At 35.1% G+C, this 21,913-nt stretch overlaps 1 protein-coding gene across 1 annotated transcript; it reads right to left on the bottom strand.

Moving 5' to 3' along the window:
* Positions 1-9,286: 9,286 nt before the first annotated feature.
* LOC147393306 (phospho-2-dehydro-3-deoxyheptonate aldolase 2, chloroplastic-like) lies at positions 9,287-13,080 on the bottom strand. Its single transcript, XM_086456193.1, has 5 exons — positions 12,507-13,080; positions 10,625-10,902; positions 10,254-10,530; positions 9,906-10,151; positions 9,287-9,704 (listed from the first exon to the last, which is right to left on the bottom strand). The coding sequence occupies exons 1-5, from the start codon at positions 12,960-12,962 to the stop codon at positions 9,420-9,422; spliced, it is 1,542 nt and encodes a 513-aa protein (XP_086312319.1). The 5' UTR covers positions 12,963-13,080; the 3' UTR covers positions 9,287-9,419.
* Positions 13,081-21,913: the final 8,833 nt, after the last annotated feature.

Here is a 21,913-nt window from a genome sequence, read left to right as displayed (position 1 = left end):
GAATTGATTTAAAGAAATACTTGGCTTTCACTAGATCTGTAGACACCTCAATTTGAACAGGCCTTCACTCGAAAGGGCCCAAAAATAGTAATTTTTCAATAAACTTTGCCAACGGGCCTCAAAAGCCCGAATCATTGAAATATGGCATCTTTGCCAAAATCAAAGCCCCTAAAACCTCTCAACAGGTTATTGAGCCCACTAAAAGGACTCGGTATGCTCCCATCTACCCCGCTTCACTTGAAACATAGATTTTCAATAAAATAGGCCAACGGGCCTCTAAGGCCCAAAACATTAAAAATGACAATTTTTTATTAAATCAATGCCCCAAAGACTACCCAATGGTCTAAGGGACCCATCAAAGGGACCATACTCATCCTACGTTGTCCCAATCTTCATCGCGCCACACTTGCATCTAAAAAATCGGTAAAATTCTCCAACGGGCCCAAAAAATCCGATTTGTCAACACGTGACATTTTTGATCAAATCAACGATTGTAAAAAAATCTCAAAAAAATTAATAAACTGAAAAAATGTGAGACTTGGGATACATACCCTTCCTCTACCTTCCACCGCTTCGCCTCCGAATCCGCAAACACCCTAAGTTCGTTTAAAGCCCACGAACCACCAACTCTTTCCTAAAATAATTTCTCACCTTACCCTCAACCTAAAATCGATCCCATATCACCTAAGCTCTAAAGTGAACCCACCCTTAAAAATCCAACCTAAAAACAAACCCTACCCAAATCAACATAACCCACAACCAAGCCTAATACATTAAAAGCTCACAAGATATTATCTAAATTTTTATCCAACTCACAACCCTAACCCATTAACCATTACCCACATCAACCAATCACCCTCCTAACATAAAAAAGTGACACATGTCATCATCTCCCTTCTACCTCCCTCATCTAATCACCTATCCTCATCATCATTCTCTAAACAATCCATTTAACCCACATCACTTTTCTCTAAAATCACCTCAACCCATTCCCTACCCTAACCTAACCTATCTCCATTCTCTAACATCAACAACTACCCACATCATAACCCATACCTCCCATACCCTAATTCATCACCATTCTCTAACACCATCAACCACCCACATCATAATTCATATCTATACCCATCACTTTCTTTAAAACACTCCAATAAAATCATCTCAACCCATACCCCCATCATCATCAACTAACTAACCCATACCATTCTCTCTAATCAAACAACCACCATCAACCAATCAACCAATCTCATCACCTCACTCTCTCATCATGATTGTCACATGTCTTCACCCCCTTAATTCTCCCAAAAACTAATCTACCAACCTCTTACATAACTCATTCTCCTAAATCTACATACCTCACCTCCTCAACCAACCTAACACTCATTCTCTAGACAACTCCCTTACAACCCCATTCCTCTCATCAACCATCACTCATCTCATCCCACCAAACATTCTACCCAAATGGATTTGGGTAGGATCTAAATCATTTGGGTTAAAATACAACATATTTCCCTCATTACACAACTACCATCACTTACACTCTAAATTTCATATCCTTCACTTCTAAAATCAATGCCATTATCCATTTTCCTAACCCTTTGCCTCATTATACCCCTAAACATCCTCCAAAAATGGTTTTCAAGTTTCACTAAGAAAAAAAAATCTATTTTCTCAACTTATCTCTATTACTCTCTCATATTATCTTTTAAAAAGAAATTTTCACTCACATTCTACTAAGAACTCAATGAGAACTTAAGAAGACTCAAAGAAGAAGAAGGAAGGAAAGAAAAGAAAAGAAAAGAAAATATTGAAGCATCAAGGTAGGTTCAAAGTACACCCTCCCTCTCTCTCTCTCTCTAACCTTCTCTTCCTCCCTCTTCTATTATCTCCTATCCTCTTCACTTTATTTTAAATGGACTTAGGATAAATGATCTCTAAGGCTTAGATCTATTAGGATCATATCCATCAATGATTTGATCATATGATCGAGCCGAAAGTGAATCCCTACTTAGGGTACAAATGCATAACACGTGGCACTTTATTTTTTGTTTTTTGTTTTTAAATCAAAATAACCGAGTTCGTTGAGGTTACCGTTATTTGACGGGGAGAAAAGGCTGCCTAACACCTTCCATTTTTCTCCAATTGAGTCGTTTACCTCGATCCCTAGGTTTGATTAGTTCCTATCCATCGCAAGTCACTAAAATGCAAAAATGTCATTTTTTCGAAAAATGTACATTGGGTGACCATTCACACTCACTTACAACATGAATGGTGACGACTCCAATCTTTAGTAGATGTGACCGTTGTAATGACGAAAATCACGTATCTACAAGATCTTCCTTTTGAGTTATTCAAATTAGAATCATTCCTCATGGGCAATCTATGCTATTTAACATAGTCCTAAGAAATTTTCTTACGGATGAATCTCCATCTATTAATTATTTTAGATGAGATGTTCATGTTCTCTACATATCATAAAACGCAAAAATACATACAAATATCATAATCGAGTCAACATAATTGATAAATGATTTCAAAAACAAAAATCTAGGAAAAATAAAAATTATTAATGATAGAAATACAGGAAAGCCAATAACAAACTTGGATTTTATGATTATTTAGCAATAGATGGTCCGATCATGTTGATTGCCTATGTCAATACAATTGAACATGTCTATTTTTGTTTGCAATAAAAAGGAAAATATTTCAACAAAATCAATGATTTTTACCACATAAAGAATGTCAATAAATTAAGGATGGATGGAAAATGACCAAATGAATTATTCTTGTGAGAAGTAAGACATCAACATTTAGTAAATAATAAGGAAAAGTAAGAAATAATACATCACAAGCCTACCAAAGAGGTATAGGATATTATAAAAAAACAACTTTTTTCTTATTAAAATAAGGATTAATCTAATCATGTAAATGCAAAATCCAATGAATTTTTTCTTATAAAAATAAGAGTTAATCCCAACCGTGAATATAAAATCTAAATATTGGGATAAAAGATACATCTATGAATACATTATGTATTCTAAAGATAAATCTTGACTACTAGTTAGGATTTCGTGTAAGCATGACTTTCAACTTGTAAAATAACAACTTTATAGTTGTAGACACCCCATTTTTGCATCCGCATGATTTGACAATCTGTCATTAGGTTGTTGTGGATTCCTAATGATGAACGCAAAGAACTCAAAACTTTATGAGAGGCTTTCTTCCAATTCCCTCCATTTTCCTCTCAGTTCTTCTAATTCTACTCTATTCTTTCTTCTTGTCACGTGACATAAAATTTATGCACGCTTAGTATTGCTACACCTTATACCCGATTTAGCAAGCACGCATGTTTAGGTTCGCTATACATTTCGATAACTTAGAGACCTCGTTACACTAGGAAAATATGACCTTGAGACTTAGAAATAATCACGTTAGGACTGAAAGAAATCTCACGCCAAAATTCAGAAAAATCTATAAAAATCACCAAAATGATGAAAATACCTCTCATGAATTTCGGACCTCCGAAAACTCTCGAAAGTACCTTCATTGCCTTTAGAATATAATTCCGAGTCAAACGGGATCGAAATCGACAAAAACAAAGAAATTTATGAAAAATCACAAAAATAACCGAAATGCCTCTCGATATCCGACTTATACATAAAGACCTTGACTCTGAGGAAAGTCGAAATCAAAATTATTTAACAAAACACCAACTTGAAGATTTTGAATCAAATTGGATTTAAAATCCAATTGATCAACCAATCAAAAATAAAATCGACCAATTAACATTAAAATTAAATTGATTAATCAAATTAAATCTAAAATCAATCGACTAATTGAATCGGCCAATCAAATTGAAATTAACCAACCAAATTAAAATTCACGATCAAATTCAAATTCAAATTTCGTCAAAAACCAAAATCAAAACTTAAATTAAAATCAATTAACCAATTAAATTTAAATTTAACTTAATCGATCAATCAAAATCGAAAATAACAATAAAAATTTAATTACATTAGAAATTGAAAAATAATAATAATAAAAAGTGATCAATCGCCACTTAGACTAAGGAGGATTATCAAGGTGTGGGTAACGTGAGATCAACAGCCCCCATTCTTCTAAGGGAAATGTAAGAAGCAAAGAAAAAGGAAAGAAAAATAAGATAAAAAGGAAAATTGATAATATAAAAAATAGAAACTAAACTCTTTAAAGAGAGGGGGGGGGGGGCTATAGTCATTCTCTAAGGAAGAAAAAATGACGTTCTCTCCTATCATCTTCTTTTGGGGACAACAGTGACAAAGAAAAAAAAAACATGCAACCATTCCTTACTCTCGTCCCTCTTCTCAACGTCCACAAACCTGTAACCATTCTTCACTCTACTTCCTCTTCTCAACGTCCCCATCACAACAGCTTAATTTCTTTCCCAGAACAGCCCATTACAGTAACATCTTCTTCAGCCACTAACGTGTACAACAACATTCCAACAATCCTTTTCTCTATCTTCCTCTCACACCCTTTCACACCTACAACAACATCTCATCCACCTTCATCCCCACCTCTTTAATTGAGGCACTCCTCTCATTTTTCCTTTTCTTCACAGTCATTTAGGAAGGTTGACCTCTCCTACTCAAACAACCTTCTCTATCACGTCTCTTTTATTTATCCCTTTTGATCTTCATCTAACAAAGATTTTTGAAAGAGTAATTGCTATTCACGGATGGATTAGGGAAGAGGAATACATTTTCTCTGTTAGCTTCCATCTTCATCATTCTTTCTTTGTACATGATCAGATCAAATTGGTGATCCAACAATCACAAGATTTTTGAAGGGATCCAGTTCAGCCCTCACATTTTTCTTATTCCGATTTGAAGGAGATGATCTTTTGTAGGGGCACTCTTTATGTTATCTCAAAAGGTTTGTGAACAAGGTAAGGTCATTCTCATTCATTCATACTTTTTTATCATAACACATCCTTGACGCATGGTATCGTCTTTAATATCGAAGGATGTTTCTTATTGAGCGATGTTCTTATTTCATGTTAACTTAAGGTATAGTTAAGACAATGACAATCATGAGTACCCAATTGATTCATTAATATCCAAGTAAAATTTCAGAATTTCTTTTCTTTGAAGAATATTATGTGTCGACTCACTGATTTTTGTGTACATAGGAAGTTTAAAATTGGATTTTTTCGATAAAATTGACACGTGAGTCAACTCACTAACTTTTGTGTACATAAGAAGTTTAAAATCGGATTTTTTTTCGATAAAATTGACATGTGAGTCAACTCACTAATTTTTACGTACATATTAAGTTTAAAATAGATTTTTTTTCTTTATAGAACTTGCAAGCGAGTTGAGTCATTCATTTTTGTGCACATGGAGGGATTAAAATTAATTTGATTTATTATTAAAATAAATCCTAATAAATTCACTTAATTTTTATGCCACATAAGCATTGATAATCATGGGATTCCACTATGCAAAATTCGAAGAATTCACGAGATAAAAGTAAATTTTGAAAAAATCATAGTTTGCCAATTTGGGAGATTCATGTAGATTCAGATTTTTCGTTGATTTGGTGACTTTTCTAAAATCATAATTTTCTATTTTAAAAAATTAATATTTGTGAATTGTTAATTTAGGAAATCTAATATTCATAACTTTCTATTTTGGAAAATCATTTTTATAAATTTCTAATTTGGAACTCGTCACATTTGAAAATTTATATTTTATTTTTTCAAGTTTCTAATTTGAGAGATCATCATGTATTCATAAACTTCTAATTTAAGAAATTTTAAGTTTCTAGTTTAGAAACTCTATAGATTGTCAAATTAGAAATTTCATATTCACAATTTTTTAACTTAGAAAATTTTCACAATTTCCTATTTTTGCTGATTGGGAAAATATTTGGGTATATGGATTTTTAATTGAAATATTACCATGTGGATTTTAAAATATAGGTTGGAATTAAGGTTTTTTCAAATATTTTCATTTTTGTACATAATTCAAGAAATCATGTAATATTTGGGAGAATATTGGTCGTAAGATTCATTTAGCACATTCGATATAAATTGATGATGATGGGACCATAGCTTGACTTTAATATTTACTCGTTGACCGTAAGATAGTTTTACATCGTAGTAGAAACCAATCATCTCAATCGGGTGGTTTCGGTGCCTAACACCTTCTGAAACCCGTAATCTAACCCCTTACCCATTTCTCTTACTCGTGGACAAACCCGATCCATTTTGGAGTTATCTATGGTTCCTAGACTTAAACTATGTGACGACTCCTAGTTCTTAAAAAATTCTCAATTTACCAATTAAACCCTATTTACTATTTAGTGAAAACGGGTCGAGACGATTTCAATAATGTATCTGAACGATCTTGATGGGAGGCTTCTTGAGACTCTTGAATTGTTTTTCCAACTCCAAATCTTCTTTTTCCAAGATCGAGAAACTCATCATCTCTCCTTTGGCTTAAATCAGCTTCAACTCAAATTCAAAGATAATGCTATCAACAATAACTTACAAGTGATGGAACACATCAAATAAGCCATGAATTGAAATTTTAATTAATATTAAAATGAGCCATGAGCCCATGATCCTTTTATTTTTATACTAAGCAACATAATTCTTATGGTGAGGATGATCTTTTCAAATCTGCAAGCATCGAGTTACTGAACTCATTAAAAACATGCTTATCGATAAAAAAAAACGTTGGATCTTGATCCTATATATATAGGGCATGTTCGGCACTTACGTTCTGCTCTACATGTTTTGTCCTACATGAGTTAGAAGTTTTGGAATGGGCTGATTTTTGGTGAGGATGTTTTCTATGGTGAGGAGATCATTCTCACCAAAAATCAGCACATTGCGAAACTTCTAACCCCATAAAAAATGATTTCCAAGAAGTGGACAGTCCACGATTCTTTAATTTGTAAACATGGGACTAGAAGTCTCGGAATGTACTAGTTTTTGGTGAGGATGATCTTCTCACCATAGAAATCATCCTCACCAAAAATCAGCTCATTCCAAAACTTCTAACCTATGTAGGACAAAACACGTAGGGCAAATAGTAGGGTGCCGAACATTTTCCTATATATATGTGTGTGTGTGTGTGTGTGAACAATGTTCGATTATCAAAATGGGAGACAAAGTTTTGTCTTGTATGGTATAAAAGTTTTGGAATGGGCTGATTTTTGTGAGGATGATCTCTATGTTAAGGAGATCATCCTTACAAAAAATTAGCTTATTCTGAAACTTCTAACCCTATCAAAAGCTACATTGATGGTAACAATTGACAATCCACGATTCTTCAACTTATAAATTTGGGTTAAAAGTTTTATAAGGGGCTGATTTTTTTGTGAGGATGATCCCCTCACCATAGAAATCATCCTTATAAAAAGTCAGCCCATCCCAGAACTTTTAGCCCATATGGACAAAACACTTTGTCGGTTGAACCCAACCTTATATATATAAAATAAAATAAAACAAAATTGTAGGGCCCACGATTGCTATAATTATGGGGGGAAAACATCCCATCCACCCCTTTTGTGTGGTCCCCACTTTATTGCTTTCACTATTCACCTCTTTCAATTATATTGTCTTTCCTCTCATTTCTCATTTCTTCCAACATTTTTTTCAATAATATCCCTGTAACCACTATTTTTCCACTTTTACCCTTTTAACCCCAAAGATTTTTTAATAATATCATTCCAATTTTATTATTTTTCCTCTCTTACCCCCTTAACCCCCAAAGAGGAGGCCCGTGCCATAGGCATGTATGAACTCTAATACATATAATAAAACAAATCTATAAGACCCACTTTGCTACAATTTTGTGTGGAAATAAATGTCCCCTCTAGTTATAGTGCATTCGTGGAGTGAGGTTCACTTTATTGTATTTCCTCTTCACCCCCTTCAACCTTATTGTCTCCCTCTTCATTTTTAATAATATCTCTCCAATTTTAATATCCTCTTCTACCCCTTTTTCAACAATGCACCTCTAACTTTATTATCTTTCCTATTTTACCCGTTTAACCCATTTTATTGTCTCTTCTCTTCTCCCCTTTTTAAATAATTCTTCTTCAAATTTATTATTATTATTTTCTTTTATCCCGTTAACCTCAAAGATTTTTAATAATAACCTTCCAACTTTAATATTATTTGTTTTTTTTCTTTTATCCCTTAGCCCCAAAGAGGATGCTTGTGTCATAAGTACAAGTGAACTCTACTATATAATAAAACACAATGGTGGACTTTGCTCTACTTCAATTTTGGGTTGGGAGGGGGGGGGGGTCTAAAGATTGATACAAAGGAGTGGGGTCTACACAATCCCACTTTATTGCCATTCATTTTCTCTCCATGCAATTTTATTATCTTTCCTCTCCTCCCCCCTCAATGAATACTCTATAATTTTATTATCTTTCCTATTTTATCCCTAAACCCCGAAGAGGATGTTCGTACTGTATGCATGAGCAAAGTATTTAACAAAACACAATAATAGACCCTAGTCAGCTATAATTTTGTGGATGTCAAGATTGAGATAAAGGAGTGGGGTTGTGTCCACACAACCTCATTTTATTGACTTTCCTCTTCTCCCTTCAACTTTATAATCTTTTCTCTCTCTCTCTCACCCCCCCCCCTTCTTTTTCAATAATACATCTCTACTCTTTACTATCTTTCCTCTTTTACGTCTTTAACCCTAAAGATGATGCCCGTATTGTAGGACAATGCATGTGCGTGATTGTGGAGAGAGAGATTCATGGCTAACCTATCTATATGGGATGCCACATGGATGTAAAGCATAAAATTTAATAACTTCAGAAAAAAAAAAATGTCAGTGTTGATTGACGCCTTTTAAATGAAAATTTTCTCAAATAATTATCGATATTATCATAAATACCATAAGTACTACAATGTTGATAGAATTATTACATAATGTTAACAAATCATTCTCTAAATGTTCTAGAGAACTTTCGTATATGTAACATCTCTATAAACACTTGCAACACTTTTTCTTTCTTTATATATGAAAAAAATCAGTAATTATTTGGAAAAAAATTCATTTTTAATTTGGTAGTCCATTAAATTGTTTTTGAAACTTTTTTAACCTAATTTAAGCCTTGAACTAGAGAGCTTAATTATCATTTGGGCCCAACCCAAATGAAGACCCATGTTCCATGTCTTTTTGAACGTATTAATGCTTGCCCTAATCATTAAGTTTTCCTTCAAGTTGGCTCATTCATTCAAGTTTTAGAGGGAGAGAGAGAGAGAAAGGAGTTTCAAACTAAAAGTTCCTTACTTCTGAACAACTAAAAATGAAAAGCGCCTCATAATTGAATACATAACTGTTTATTCAATTGCTGCCTAGCATCACAACACTGAACAAATAATGAATCAAGGTTTAAAATGCTTAGGCAACAGAACCATTACTCTGCTGGTCTTTGAGAAAGGCATTACCAGATCTCATCCTTTTCTTCCTCAGCCTCTCTGCAATGGCGAAAGCAAGCTCCAGAGACTGTGACGCGTTGAGTCTGGGGTCGCAGTGTGTGTGGTACCGAGAGCTCAAATCATCAAAAGTCACCGTCCTTGACCCTCCAAGGCACTCCGTGACATTCTGCCCAGTCATCTCCAAATGAACTCCTCCCGGGTGGCTTCCCTCTTGGTCGTGAACATCGAAGAAAGCCCTCAACTCCGACTGAGACAATTACAAAACTCCTGACATCAGCCACTAGGGATATATAATGGTGTAAAGGAATATGATACAAAAAAGCTTGTATAGTGTAAGAGAAGTCATATGGGGTGTCCGTGCGCTTGAGGATCTAGCATGGATCTCAAGCACAAATCAGCCCCAATCAAATGTTTTTGAATAACCGTTTGTTGGATTGGTTTTACTTACCCTGATTGAGTCAAATGAGCGTGTCTTGAGGCCACACGGAGCCTTGATGGTGTTCCCATGCATGGGATCACTCACCCATGTGACAATGAGTCCGGCCTGACGCACAGCTTTAATCAGATGGGGGAGTTTAACTCGCATGTTCGCAGCTCCCATTCGGACAATTATTGTTAGCCTTCCAGGCTTGTTTTGAGGGTTTAAAATCTCACACAACTTCACGAGCTCCATTGGATCCATCTTGTCACTCGCCTGCATCACAAGCACCAATGCCCATGTTGGAAACTCCCTAAAAAATAAATTAAGTGAATGTAGATGAGCCAAATCATCCCGACTCTAAGAGGAATCACTTACCTTTACTCCTAGAGGATTGGATATGCCACGGAGGAACTCAAGATGGGCTCCATCCAATTGCCGAGTTCTTTCACCAACCCAAACCATGTGAGCAGAACAATCATAATATAGGCCACTCGTAGAATCCTCCCTCGTCAATGCTTGCTCATATGGCAGGTGAAGGCATTCATGAGATGTCCAGAACTCGGTGGTTGTCATTATGGGATGCTCGGTAGTGAGTCCAGCGGCAGCCATGAACCCCAGAGCTTCATCAACCCTTTGTGCAAGTTCCATGTACCTGTCCTTAACCAGATACAGTTGAACAACGAGTCTATATTGCGAAAGCAGTCAAGTGAACGAACAAAAATCTAGGTGATTTTCATTTGATTTACCTGTCTCCTTGCTCACTGTGTTCTACAAAATCAAGATTCCACCTTGTCACTCTCTGCATAGCTGCATATCCACCAGTAGCAAATGATCTAAGAAGATTCAAAGTGGATGCAGACTGTGCATAGGCTCCGAGAAGCCTTTGAGGATCTGGTGTTCTAGATTTCTCGTCGAAGGCTTCACTGTTGATATTGTCTCCCTGATAACTGGGAAGCGTCACCCCATCTTTGATCTCAAATGCACTGGATCTAGGTTTTGCGAATTGGCCTGCCATCCGTCCTACCTGTTATGCAGTAGAAGGAAAGCCTAATTAGAGAGACTGCCGATTAATACTGATCAGTCTTCATGATTCTCATAATTGAAAATGTAATCAACATGCAGAATGTTACAATTGGAACTGATGATGAGGTAAGCCCAACTAATCCTCTCATAGAACTATCATTCATAGAATTTAACCAACAATTCCTTCCCTTCAATCCTCCTCCAACTATTTTTGCTAAATCTTCATCCTTTATGGCCAAAAGGGTCAATTTGAAGATGGTGGGTTGCTGAGGCCTTAGCCAAAGCCAACCCAATTTTCAGTCAGGCCCAGAAATTTCAATCTGAACACCACAAAAAGGCAAAAATTCCACCCCAAGAGCGGCACAAGGTTGGGTTGAACCCATTGGTTTGACCTGCCCAAACTGCACCCCTAATTCAAATACAACCAATGAATAATTTATTCCACCAAGAAGCAGAGTCGTCTCTTTTTCAGTCAAAGAAACAACATCTCATCATAATCCTGGATTCAAGATTGGAAGCCACAGTTTGTTAAGATTTCACTGATTCAAAAATTCAAAATGCACAGCACAGCGATCAAACTTTTCCTTGACTATAAAGTGAAGGTTAGGGGAAAAAAGGGGGGGGGGGGATTTGATTTCTATGTACTATAGATTCGGACACCATCTCCATCACACCTTTTAGAACTCTTTCATCTTTTACCCCAAACACGTACAAAAACCAACTAGAGAGATAGTTTACTATAGAAATTGTGATCTGGCCCATCGTGCAGGTAAAAGTTAAGCAACCATAGGTCAACACATTTACCATCACTAATCTATCTAGAAAAGGGTAGGTAAGTTCATTTCAAAGAAAAGGCTATGGTACGAAATTCCCTTCTGTGTTCTAAAGATACTCTGCCTTTTATTTTCCCTAAGTGTGTTGAGAAAAAGCAAAAAAATTTCGACTAGTTTGGAGGAAGGAGTCTTCTCATTCACACAAATGTTTTAATAATCTTCCTTGGCCCCACCCATTGAATATCTCGAGATAAAAATTCTGAGAAATTATGGTGGTGGGTTATCTAGCGGTAACAAGCCCAATCTATGTGTAATTCAAGACCTTAACATCATGGGCACATACATCAGACATTCTCTAACATATTAACAGATTTCCTTTTATTTTCTCCCAGTCCAAACTCTGTATCATCATCATCATCATCAAAGCCTTGTCCCAAAACTTTGTGTTGGCCAACACGAATTCCGTTCCTCCACTCAATTCTGTCTAAACTCATGTCTTCTATACAACCATTTACATATCTAAAAACTAAATAACCCAATTGAGTTCTAAATAATAAAAAATCAAGAATCAAATTCAAATCCACAATAACACATAACAAAAACGCCGAATGCTAATGCTAAAGCTATAATCAAAGAGTCAAACAACAATCACAACTAGGAGGAAAAAAAGGACAAATAAATCCATCAAAAGCTACAAAACAAGATTTTTCGATTATTTGGATCTCCAAAGACATACTATCTATCAAAACAAGCAAACTTAATTTCAGATTCAAATCTAGCAAGCACAGAGTAAGAAGATAGTTTAAAAAATGGAAGGAAAAAAAAATCGAACCTTGATGATGGGCATCTGAGCTCCGAAGGTCAAGACGACCCCCATCTGCAACAAAACCCTAAAAGTATCCCTAATGTTATTAGCATTAAATTCCTTGAAACTCTCAGCACAATCACCACCTTGGAGCAAAAACGCCTTTCCAACTGCCGCGTCAGCGAGTCTCTCCTCCAATTTTCTAGCTTCTCCAGCAAATACTAATGGCGGGAACCTCTCAATCTCCTTCAAAACCAAATCAAGTTCTTCCTTGTTTGGGTAATCAGGGATTTGAAAAGCTTTCTTCGATTTCCAACTATCGATAGACCAATTCGGCGAAGCAGACAGAGGAGACGAAGTGGGTTTCTTTGTGGGCTCGGCTGCATGAACTGCGAAGATTGAAGGCTTGGATGAGAGGTTTCTTGAGGTGGATTTAATGGCGGTTGACGGTAGAGTGAGATTACATGAACCAGAGAGTGCCATCGTTGAAGAAATTGGAGGTTGGAGATTGTGAGCAAAAATTGTTGGGATTTTATACGTTTAAGTACTAAGGTGTGGCCATGGAAGTGAGATTCAATGGTTCTGGTCATATTTAGAGAGTTTTTGCTATTTTTGGAACGGAATTGGACTTACTGTTTCCAAATTTTGTCTTATATTTTTGGTTATTTGAGATGTAGTAAATATTTGAGATATTTCACTTATGCTTTTAGAATGGTGGCATGCCCCTCTTGACCCCAGTCAACTTAGGAAAATTAATAAATGACCGAAAAACCCTCATGTTCAACCCCTTGAAAAAAAATTCCCTGACTTTTCTCCCAAAAAAATCTACTATCTTCATGTTGTTCAACTTCAATAGTAAATTATTTTTAGCCTCTTTAACTTCATATTCAAACATGATTTCAAATTTGGGTTTGAGATTTCCTCTTGTTTATGAACAAGACTGACATGTCTCAAATTAGTCATTTCATCTCGATGAGATAAACAATTTAATTCAATTTGCAATTAATTTTTATTTATATATAAATAATTATAATTTTTATATAAAAAAAATATATTAGATGTATTTAGTAGAAAGATTATATTTTATTTAGATAATAAATATTAAAATTATAAAAGATTTAATTAAAAAATACAAAATCCTAATTGTCTCATCTGAACTTTACTGACTCGATCGAGATATTCAAAATCTCACCTGAAATATCTTGACTGAATCATCTTGGTGTTCAAATGAGATATCGTGCGATGGGATTTACATTCTGAATTCCTCATCCATGAATGATACACTTGGATGAGATTTGAACCACATATTCAAACTTCCATTTTTAAATTCTTGGTGAGTACCTTTGACTTTTCTACTAAATATCAATCATCTTCTACATTTTCAAAACTCTTATTTTGTCGGTAAGGTTTGAAGGTTGGAAGAGGTAGGTTCTCAAGGTTGAAGATACATGAGAGAATTTCTTTTTACCATAGTAGTTGAAGATGATTGGTTTTGGGGGTGAAAATAAGGACTTTTGAATAAAGGTTGAAGATGGGGGCTTTTAGGTTATTTTATTTTTCTTCTTAAGTAGACTTTGGTAAAAGGGGCAGCTCATCAGTTTGAAAATATAATTAGGTCAAATATTTCCATAAACATGGAGGAGTTATCTCTAAATCACCTTAAAGTTTAGGGTACGGAGAGGTTTTGGGAACGGTTGTTCCATGGGTTCGTGCGGAAAAAAGTTAAAGAGAGGCAAGTAAATAATTGCAGGGAACGTTTAATTGGATATTCTATTAGCTATGTCTTCAAATTGCGAATATACCATTTGATCATGGTCTTCTATGAGAGACTAATATAGAAAGACTTAAACAACATCTTGCAAAACTCCTTAATTTTCTCACCAAATGTCCATGTTCTTCAACTTCTCTAATTGTTAGAATATAAATTTTGATTTATTTGACAAAATCATCTAGACTGATTTATTTATTTTATTACCATTGATTTAGAAGATAAAACAATAGAAAAAAATCTAGTAATTAATCAAGGATTTGTTAACATGTGTGCAGTTAAAGTGCAATAAATATACTTTGGAAATTGGAATGTGAGGGTATTTTGGTAAAAAAACATTTTTTTGAAAGGTATTTTCGGTGCAAAATTCAATTTCCAAAGTATATTTATTGCACTTTAATGTGTGCCCTTAGGGCACACATTAACAAGACCCATTAATCAATCTTTAATGATGATCTTGTCTCCAATATCTAAGGTGAGGAAGAGATGTTGGAAAAAAAATCTTGGAATTTTGGCAAGAGACTGAATATGAGGGTATTTGATGAAGAGATATGTCATCAACTTGATGGCATGTCTAATTGAGCCATTTTTCTCGAGTTTGATCTGAATTTGCTATTAATGAAAAAGTTTTAAACTAATAAACCCATCGCAGAATGCCACGTTTGATATATAAAATCTTAACTCATAACCACTTCTCCTGTTATTTTCTCTCCAACTAAATCAATCAGGAGATGCAATTCAATACAGGTGGCATCATGTCGTTGGTTTAACAGCTTAGCACATTTTTTTATTAATAGACACGCAGTCCATAAACATGTGTCTCATAAACACCGCATTTTGCTATAGGAATGGGCTACCGTTCTTGGAGTGACCTCAAGATTGTACCTCATATTGGACATCCTGTTGTGAAAGTGTGTAGGAACCAAAAATACTTTTTGACTTGTATCTCGATGAAAAGAATCTATGATTCCCATACACTTTCACGTCAGGATGAGCGATACGAGATAAAATGTTGAGGTCATTCAATGTGACCTCAACATTATTCAAAAATAAATAAAAGATTTGAAGTGTAGGATTGTTTATGACAAAATATTTGAATGACTTCCATTCCGAACGGACTAAGTGCCACCTCCAAATGATTGTAGGAATTTTTTTTTTTTTTTAAATAATAATAAGATAAAATGCTTTTAATGCATAGTTAATGGTTGTCCCTTAGGATATAAATTTCTCCAATCATTGAAAAATATATATAAAAAATACCTTTTATAAATGTGAGAAAAATCAAGTGGACCTGACCAATCTAGTTCGACATAGGTGGGAGTATTGAGAGTAGGTAAGTAGTTATTCTGGAAAGAGTCGTGATAATTTGACTTAGGCACATGGTATACTCAATAGACTTATCTGACATGACAAGCTCAAAAACCATAGATCTACTATTCTTGGGATACGAAATTACACCTTTTTATGGGGAATCGTAGTTTTGTATCCCAAAGAGAGCACATCTATGGTTCTTGAGCCTGTCATGTTAGGTAAGTTGATTGAGTTGCCATGTGCCTAAGTCAGATTATCAACACTCTTTTGGAAATGAACTTCATGATTGTTTGTGGGAGTTATAGTTTATCAGAGTCTTACTATCCTTATTGAGTTAGTAATGTCTTCACCCTTACTAAAGGTCCTGGACTCACCTTGTGGCATCCAAAAACATGACCCAATGCTTCAGGGTTGTGGGGGACAAAATTCTAGGAACTTTGAAAAAAAATTTTTTAAAAAAAAGTTATTTTTCATTGTTGAATTTTAATTTTAAGTTTGGATTGATAGCCATCCTTTTTTAAAACCTTGGATCAAGCTCAAAAGATATGTATTTTTTTTATCTGAGTTTTTCGATGAAACTTAGAGCACTGTGGTGTTGGATTGATGATGTGGCCATCCATTTGAGCAAAACGACGATTAGTAAAGGCTTAAAATAAGACTATCATAGATAGGGCCTGGAGGCCCTGGACCAATTTGGGAATTTTATAATTTTATTTATATAAAGGGGATTTGTAGTTAATATAAATAGGGATATTTTTATAATTTAAAAAATCTAACTAGAGTGATTACTGAGATCGTGGGATTAAAATTTTAGTTTTGTCGAAAATGATCATGATAATATTAATTAGGGAAAATGACCTTGGCGGAGGGACTTTTTTTCTAAATTAGTCCCTAAGTTTTGGTCGGTCGCTTACAAAATTAGTAAACTTTTGTTTTTTAACCCTGAACCTCATCTCACCTGTATAAGGTCTTTAAAATATCCAAACTACCATTTTCTCATCTTCTTCACATAATTAGGTTTTCCAATGACAATTGCGATTATTTCTCACGATCTTTGATCATGAATGACAACTGAAGAATAATATTCTCTTAATTTTGAATATCTAGATTTTTTCTCTTTTTTTCTTTTTTTCCGATGATTTATAATAAAAAAATGAAGAAATAAATTGAGATTCTAATTTTTTAAGGATTACATTGTAGCTTTTGATGTGAAACTATGATTTTTGCATTTTAGGTATTTCGAGGAGATTTACCAAGTATCGAAGTTGGAAAAACTAAAAATAATGAAACATCAGGTTCACATTATAGTGTCGAGTTCACCATTTAATTACTGTTGAGTTCGACTATTTTTTCTTCTGAAAATATTGACGAATTCAACAGTAATTAAATTAAAAGTGGTAAAATTGACACTAAGTGGTAAACTTTACACTAAGGTGCTGTTTGTTAAACTGAAAAAAATAAGTGCTGAATAGCATTAAGCGCTGAAACTTATAAGCGCTGAATTTAAGTGCTAAAAAAGTTGTTTGTTTAGATGCTGAATCATGTTTGTTACACATTGCTGAAACTGATAAATTGTCTTTGTTACCCTTACAATCATATTATACATTGTTTGCATGTTTTAAATGCTTATTTATTATCAAACACAATAAAATATATTATTTCTTATAAAATTAAAATACAATTTATTTTTAAATAATAAATAATACTCAAATCTTCAATTTATAAATAATAATTTCTATTTATAAAAGCCCAAAAATTTCAAATTAAAAATAATAATGTCATACAAGTCACCAAAATTTGAAATCAACTTTAAAAAGAACTTAATTTTTTATGAATAATTTTCGATGGAAATGAAGGATGTGTAATTATAAAAGCACCCTATGAATTAATAAGGGCAACCCACACTATAGCCTTTTTTGTTTTGTTTTATATGGATTAAAATTTTTGGATTGACCAAATTTTTAGTGAGGATAATTTATATGGTCTAGAGATCATCCTCACCAAAAATCAGTTTATTTTGAAACTTCTAACTCGTTAAAAATAGTTTTCAAAAAAAAAAAAAAATGGACAATTTACGATTCTTGAACTTGTTTTGATAGGGTTAAAAGTTTCAAGATGTGCTGATTTTTTGTGAGAATGATCTCCTCATTGTAGAGATCATCCTCACCAAAAATCAACTCATTCCAAAAATTTTAACCCATATAAGACAAAATAATTTAGCTATGGTGTGGGCTTATTAATTTGTGGGGTGTCTATATACTTATCCATGGGATATAAGAGGTAATATCCTTTTAAGAATAAGGGCATAGTTGTCCATGCTCAAAAAAACAAAGGGCATACTTGTCCGTGTTGAAAAAGCGAAGTGCTTACCGCTTCAGCACTTTTTTTCAGCATCAAAATAGTGCTGAATTTTTTCCACTTATTTTCAGCAATAAGCACTAGTAAACAAACGCGCTATTTTGACAAAAGTGCTAAATTTAATTTTTTTCAGCAATAAGCACTGAAAAATAGCGCAAACAAACACCACCTAAGTTAAAACGTGATAAACTTACATTAAGTGAAAAAGTGATCTTTTTATTTAATTACTGTCGAGTTCGACAATAGTTTCATAAGAAAAAAATCGTTGAACTCGACAACAATTAAATGGTGAACTTGACGCTGTAATGTGAACTAGATTTTTCATTTTTCCAACTTCGATACTTGGTAAATCTCCTCAAAATACCCAAATGCATAAATCATAGTCGCAAATCAAAAGTTACCATATAATCATATTTTTTTTTTTTTGACTCTCAACTTTGTTCTTCATTTTTTATTATTATAAATCATTGAAATTATAAAAAAAAAAAATGCATCTAGATGTTAAGAGAATATCATTCTCCATTCGTCATTCATGATCAAAGATCGTCAAAAATGATCACAGGTCATCGGAAATGATCGCAATTGTTGTTGGAAAACTTAACCATGTGAAGAAGATGAGAAAAGGGCACTTTGGGTATTTCAATGACATTATAGCGTCTGCCTTCGTGATGGGTCCCCACCCTCTCTTTCTCTTCTTTCCAGATCTGACATTTCGGCCAGACCTAACACTTCCTTGGGTTGGGGTCCTACTCCACCCAAAGTTCAGTTGAAAAGGGGGGTGGGAGAGGGGGAGCTCGATGTACTATGAAATTGATAGTCATCACTGTTTAGGTTCAAGGGGTGTGAATAATCACTCGTCAATTAAGATGTCTCTCAATTTGGTTTGCATGATTCAGAGATGTGGGTAAGCAATTCGGTTGAGAAAGGGAAAGGTGTTAGGCACCCCGATTCCCCGTCCTTAGGGATGACTACTTTATATTTGCTTTGATTTATGCCTCGTGTTTTGCTTTGCAGATTTGATAGTTTGATTGGTGAACGAGTGTGATTGAATGATAATTTGTGCAAGGGAAAGAGGGATGATTAAAGTGATCTTGATTTATTGATGCGAAGTAAACGCTTTTCGGAGTGGCCTCTAGTTGTTTTGTTTAGTCCTTCCAAGTACACAATGCATAAGGAAGTGTTCCAAATTACTCCGCTAGAGTAAGAACTAAAACTAGGAACTCGTATTGGGAATTATAATTTATAAATTTAAACCACTTCTTTATTTACAATTTTATACACGTGCGCTCATCGGATGATCTGGCAGAGCTCCGATGCGATTTTCTATCTGAGTCAGGATTTTGGCGGAGCTTCCGCAGTGTTAGGCAAAGTGGGATCAGGAATAGGGCAGCTGATCAATACTCTCAGGAAAAATGGGAATTAGTTTGGTCGATTCGGGTAGAGTTTTGACTACGTGGGTGATGGGGGAAGATTTTAATGAAGGTCAAGGTAAAGGGATTAGGGTTTCTGGTTTGTCGGGATATCGGGTCGAGTCATTGAAAAATGAAAAGTATCAAGGGAGTAAATGGGAGCTCAAGTGAGTTGTAGGCTTGAGAGGGTGAGAGAGGTGTGTTGAAAATAAGGGGTGAAGTGTCATTATTATAGGGCATAGCACAGACCGACCTTAAATCTCGGTCTGTGTGTTGTCTTGTTAGCCTTGCTTGAAAGTATGCTCTGAGGACATTTTGGGGTGGTTGGGCTGTCATTCTGGACTGACCAAACCGATATTACAAGTTGGTAGAAGGTTGACTTGGTGCGTGGACTAGGCTTTAAAGGTCCAATTGTCCCATTAAGGTTTCGAGGGGAGTGGGAGGGGAGTTTGAGGTTCTGGAAGGGTTTTCAGGCTTTTAGAAGGGTCAAGAGTGTGTCAAGTAGGGTTTAAGATTTCTCTTTCAGATGGGATTCTGGTGTCTGGATTTCTAGGAGGTTTTAGGGTTAGATTTAGGGGTTCTAAGAAGTGATTCAAGGAGTAGGTTTTTGACTTCTTCTCTGCTTTCGGTCCTCACCAGATAGATGGAACCTGCCAAAGTGTTGTCATTTTGTACTGACAAAGACCAATGCACAATTTTGAAGTTTCTACAGATGCCATTCTTGAGAGAGTTGCCTGTAGTAAATCGCAAAAAATTTCAGTAGTCCGAAATTGTGCACTTTTAGCCTTTCGCAAATCGTGCTTGATAGGCTACTGCACTGCATTGTTTGATTTTGTGGGATAGTAGTTTGTGAGCTTGAAGGAAATCCAAGACCATCTTTAATTGGTTAAGATGATCCTCCCAAGACCTTATTGTAGATCAAAAGGTCATTGAAAAATACTAAACAAATTTTCGCAAAGGTTGAAAATTTGTGTTCATGAGATTTGAAAGTGGAGGGAGCATTAGTGAACCCAAAGGACATGACTAAGAATCCAACGTATCCCTCATGTTCTGAAATGCAGTTTTAGGGACATCTTCACTAACCTGACCCCAACGGTACCAAAGATCTCAAGTCCAATTTTTAGACAAATATTGTGCTCCATTCAACTCATCAATTAGTTCATTTATTACTGGTCGGAAATTTGTCTTTTACAGTCTCTTTCGTTAAGGGCATGGTAATAGATACATAAGCACGAACACCCATCATGTTTGCAAACCAGTAATACATGAGGAGAGATCATTTCTACTTCATTTTTTTTTAATAATATGGATACCAATAGTGTCTAACAATTACAGGTTTGCCTTCTATTGATAAGATGATTTCTAGGTGGAGGCAGTTAAAGTAGAGGAAAGTATTGAATTTAGAACTTTCTGATTTGTTGGACTGACTTACATTCTCATTGGGTATGTATATATAAATGCAACAAAACAAATTAACACGAAGGAGATCATGTGTGAGGAGTTTCTCAACTGCTCAACATGTGAGAACATGTGGGCTTCTAATTATAACTGGAGAAGTGTGAGAACCTTTGGGCTAAGACCTATGGTCTGGGCTTTGAGGTCGAGGAAAAAAAATTCATGATATCATTGGAGAATAATGTCCCAACTCCGAATCTCGAGCTATAGACTTGGCCGAATCTAATATTTGTTCCAGTTATAATAGTAATCCCTTGCATGTTATTTCTAAACTTTCACACTTTCCTTCACTTGCCAATATCTCGCCATTGGCTACAACTACTTGAATTTTATCGCCAGACTGGGAATTCATACCCATTTTTCTAAGGATCGAAGAGTCCACTAAAGTTGTGCCACTCCCTGAATCACTTAGAATAGTAACTAGACGTCCTTTGAGCAAATTTTCATAATTCTCATTACCCTTGTTTTCCATCAAGTCATTAGGCCCCCGTCCTCTCCATCAGCTGACCAACTCCCATCAATAAGGAAGAGTCTTAGTTTTACATCAATGACCAAGATGGAACTTTTCATCGCAATTAAAACAAAAAACCACAATCCCTTCTGATTGGCAGAATTAGGTGAAATACTGAGCTGTGGAGGTGGCACCTTGTTAGCTTTGAGCCTTGTCAAACGTGTCTGGCATTAAGCTTCTCTTCTTGCAATCTAACGAGATCAATATCCATGGCTAGATTGGTTGGGTGGAAAATCTGCACATATCATCCAAATTTCTTCTTTGAGGCACAAGCAAGGATGCTAATGAAAAAAGCATCAACCAAACCATCAATTCAATTGGCTAAGCGTTCAAATTGCAATGTATAGTCCTTAACAGACGCATTTTGTCGCAGCTTGGCTTGTGCCCCCTGCATAATCCTCAAATTTAATTGGACCAAAACGAGCATGAATTGAAGATACAAACTCTTCCCAAGGAGTTACTTGGGTTTTATCCAATCAACAGTACCATTGAAATGCTTCCCCTTCCTAACAGAATGAAGTTATGACGAATTTTTGATCAGATGTTGTCTAGAAGTAATTGAAAAAATTGTTCAGCACAATAGACCCATCCCGAAGGGTCTCCTTCAAAATGAGGGAAGCCT

The sequence above is a fragment of the Akebia trifoliata genome, chromosome 10 (genome assembly GCF_017979445.1).
Source record: "Akebia trifoliata isolate Shusen 1 chromosome 10, ASM1797944v1, whole genome shotgun sequence".
Lineage (NCBI taxonomy): Eukaryota > Viridiplantae > Streptophyta > Magnoliopsida > Ranunculales > Lardizabalaceae > Akebia > Akebia trifoliata.
The sequence above is the reverse complement of the archived record's forward strand: the minus strand, read 5'-3'. Positions and strand labels throughout refer to the sequence as shown.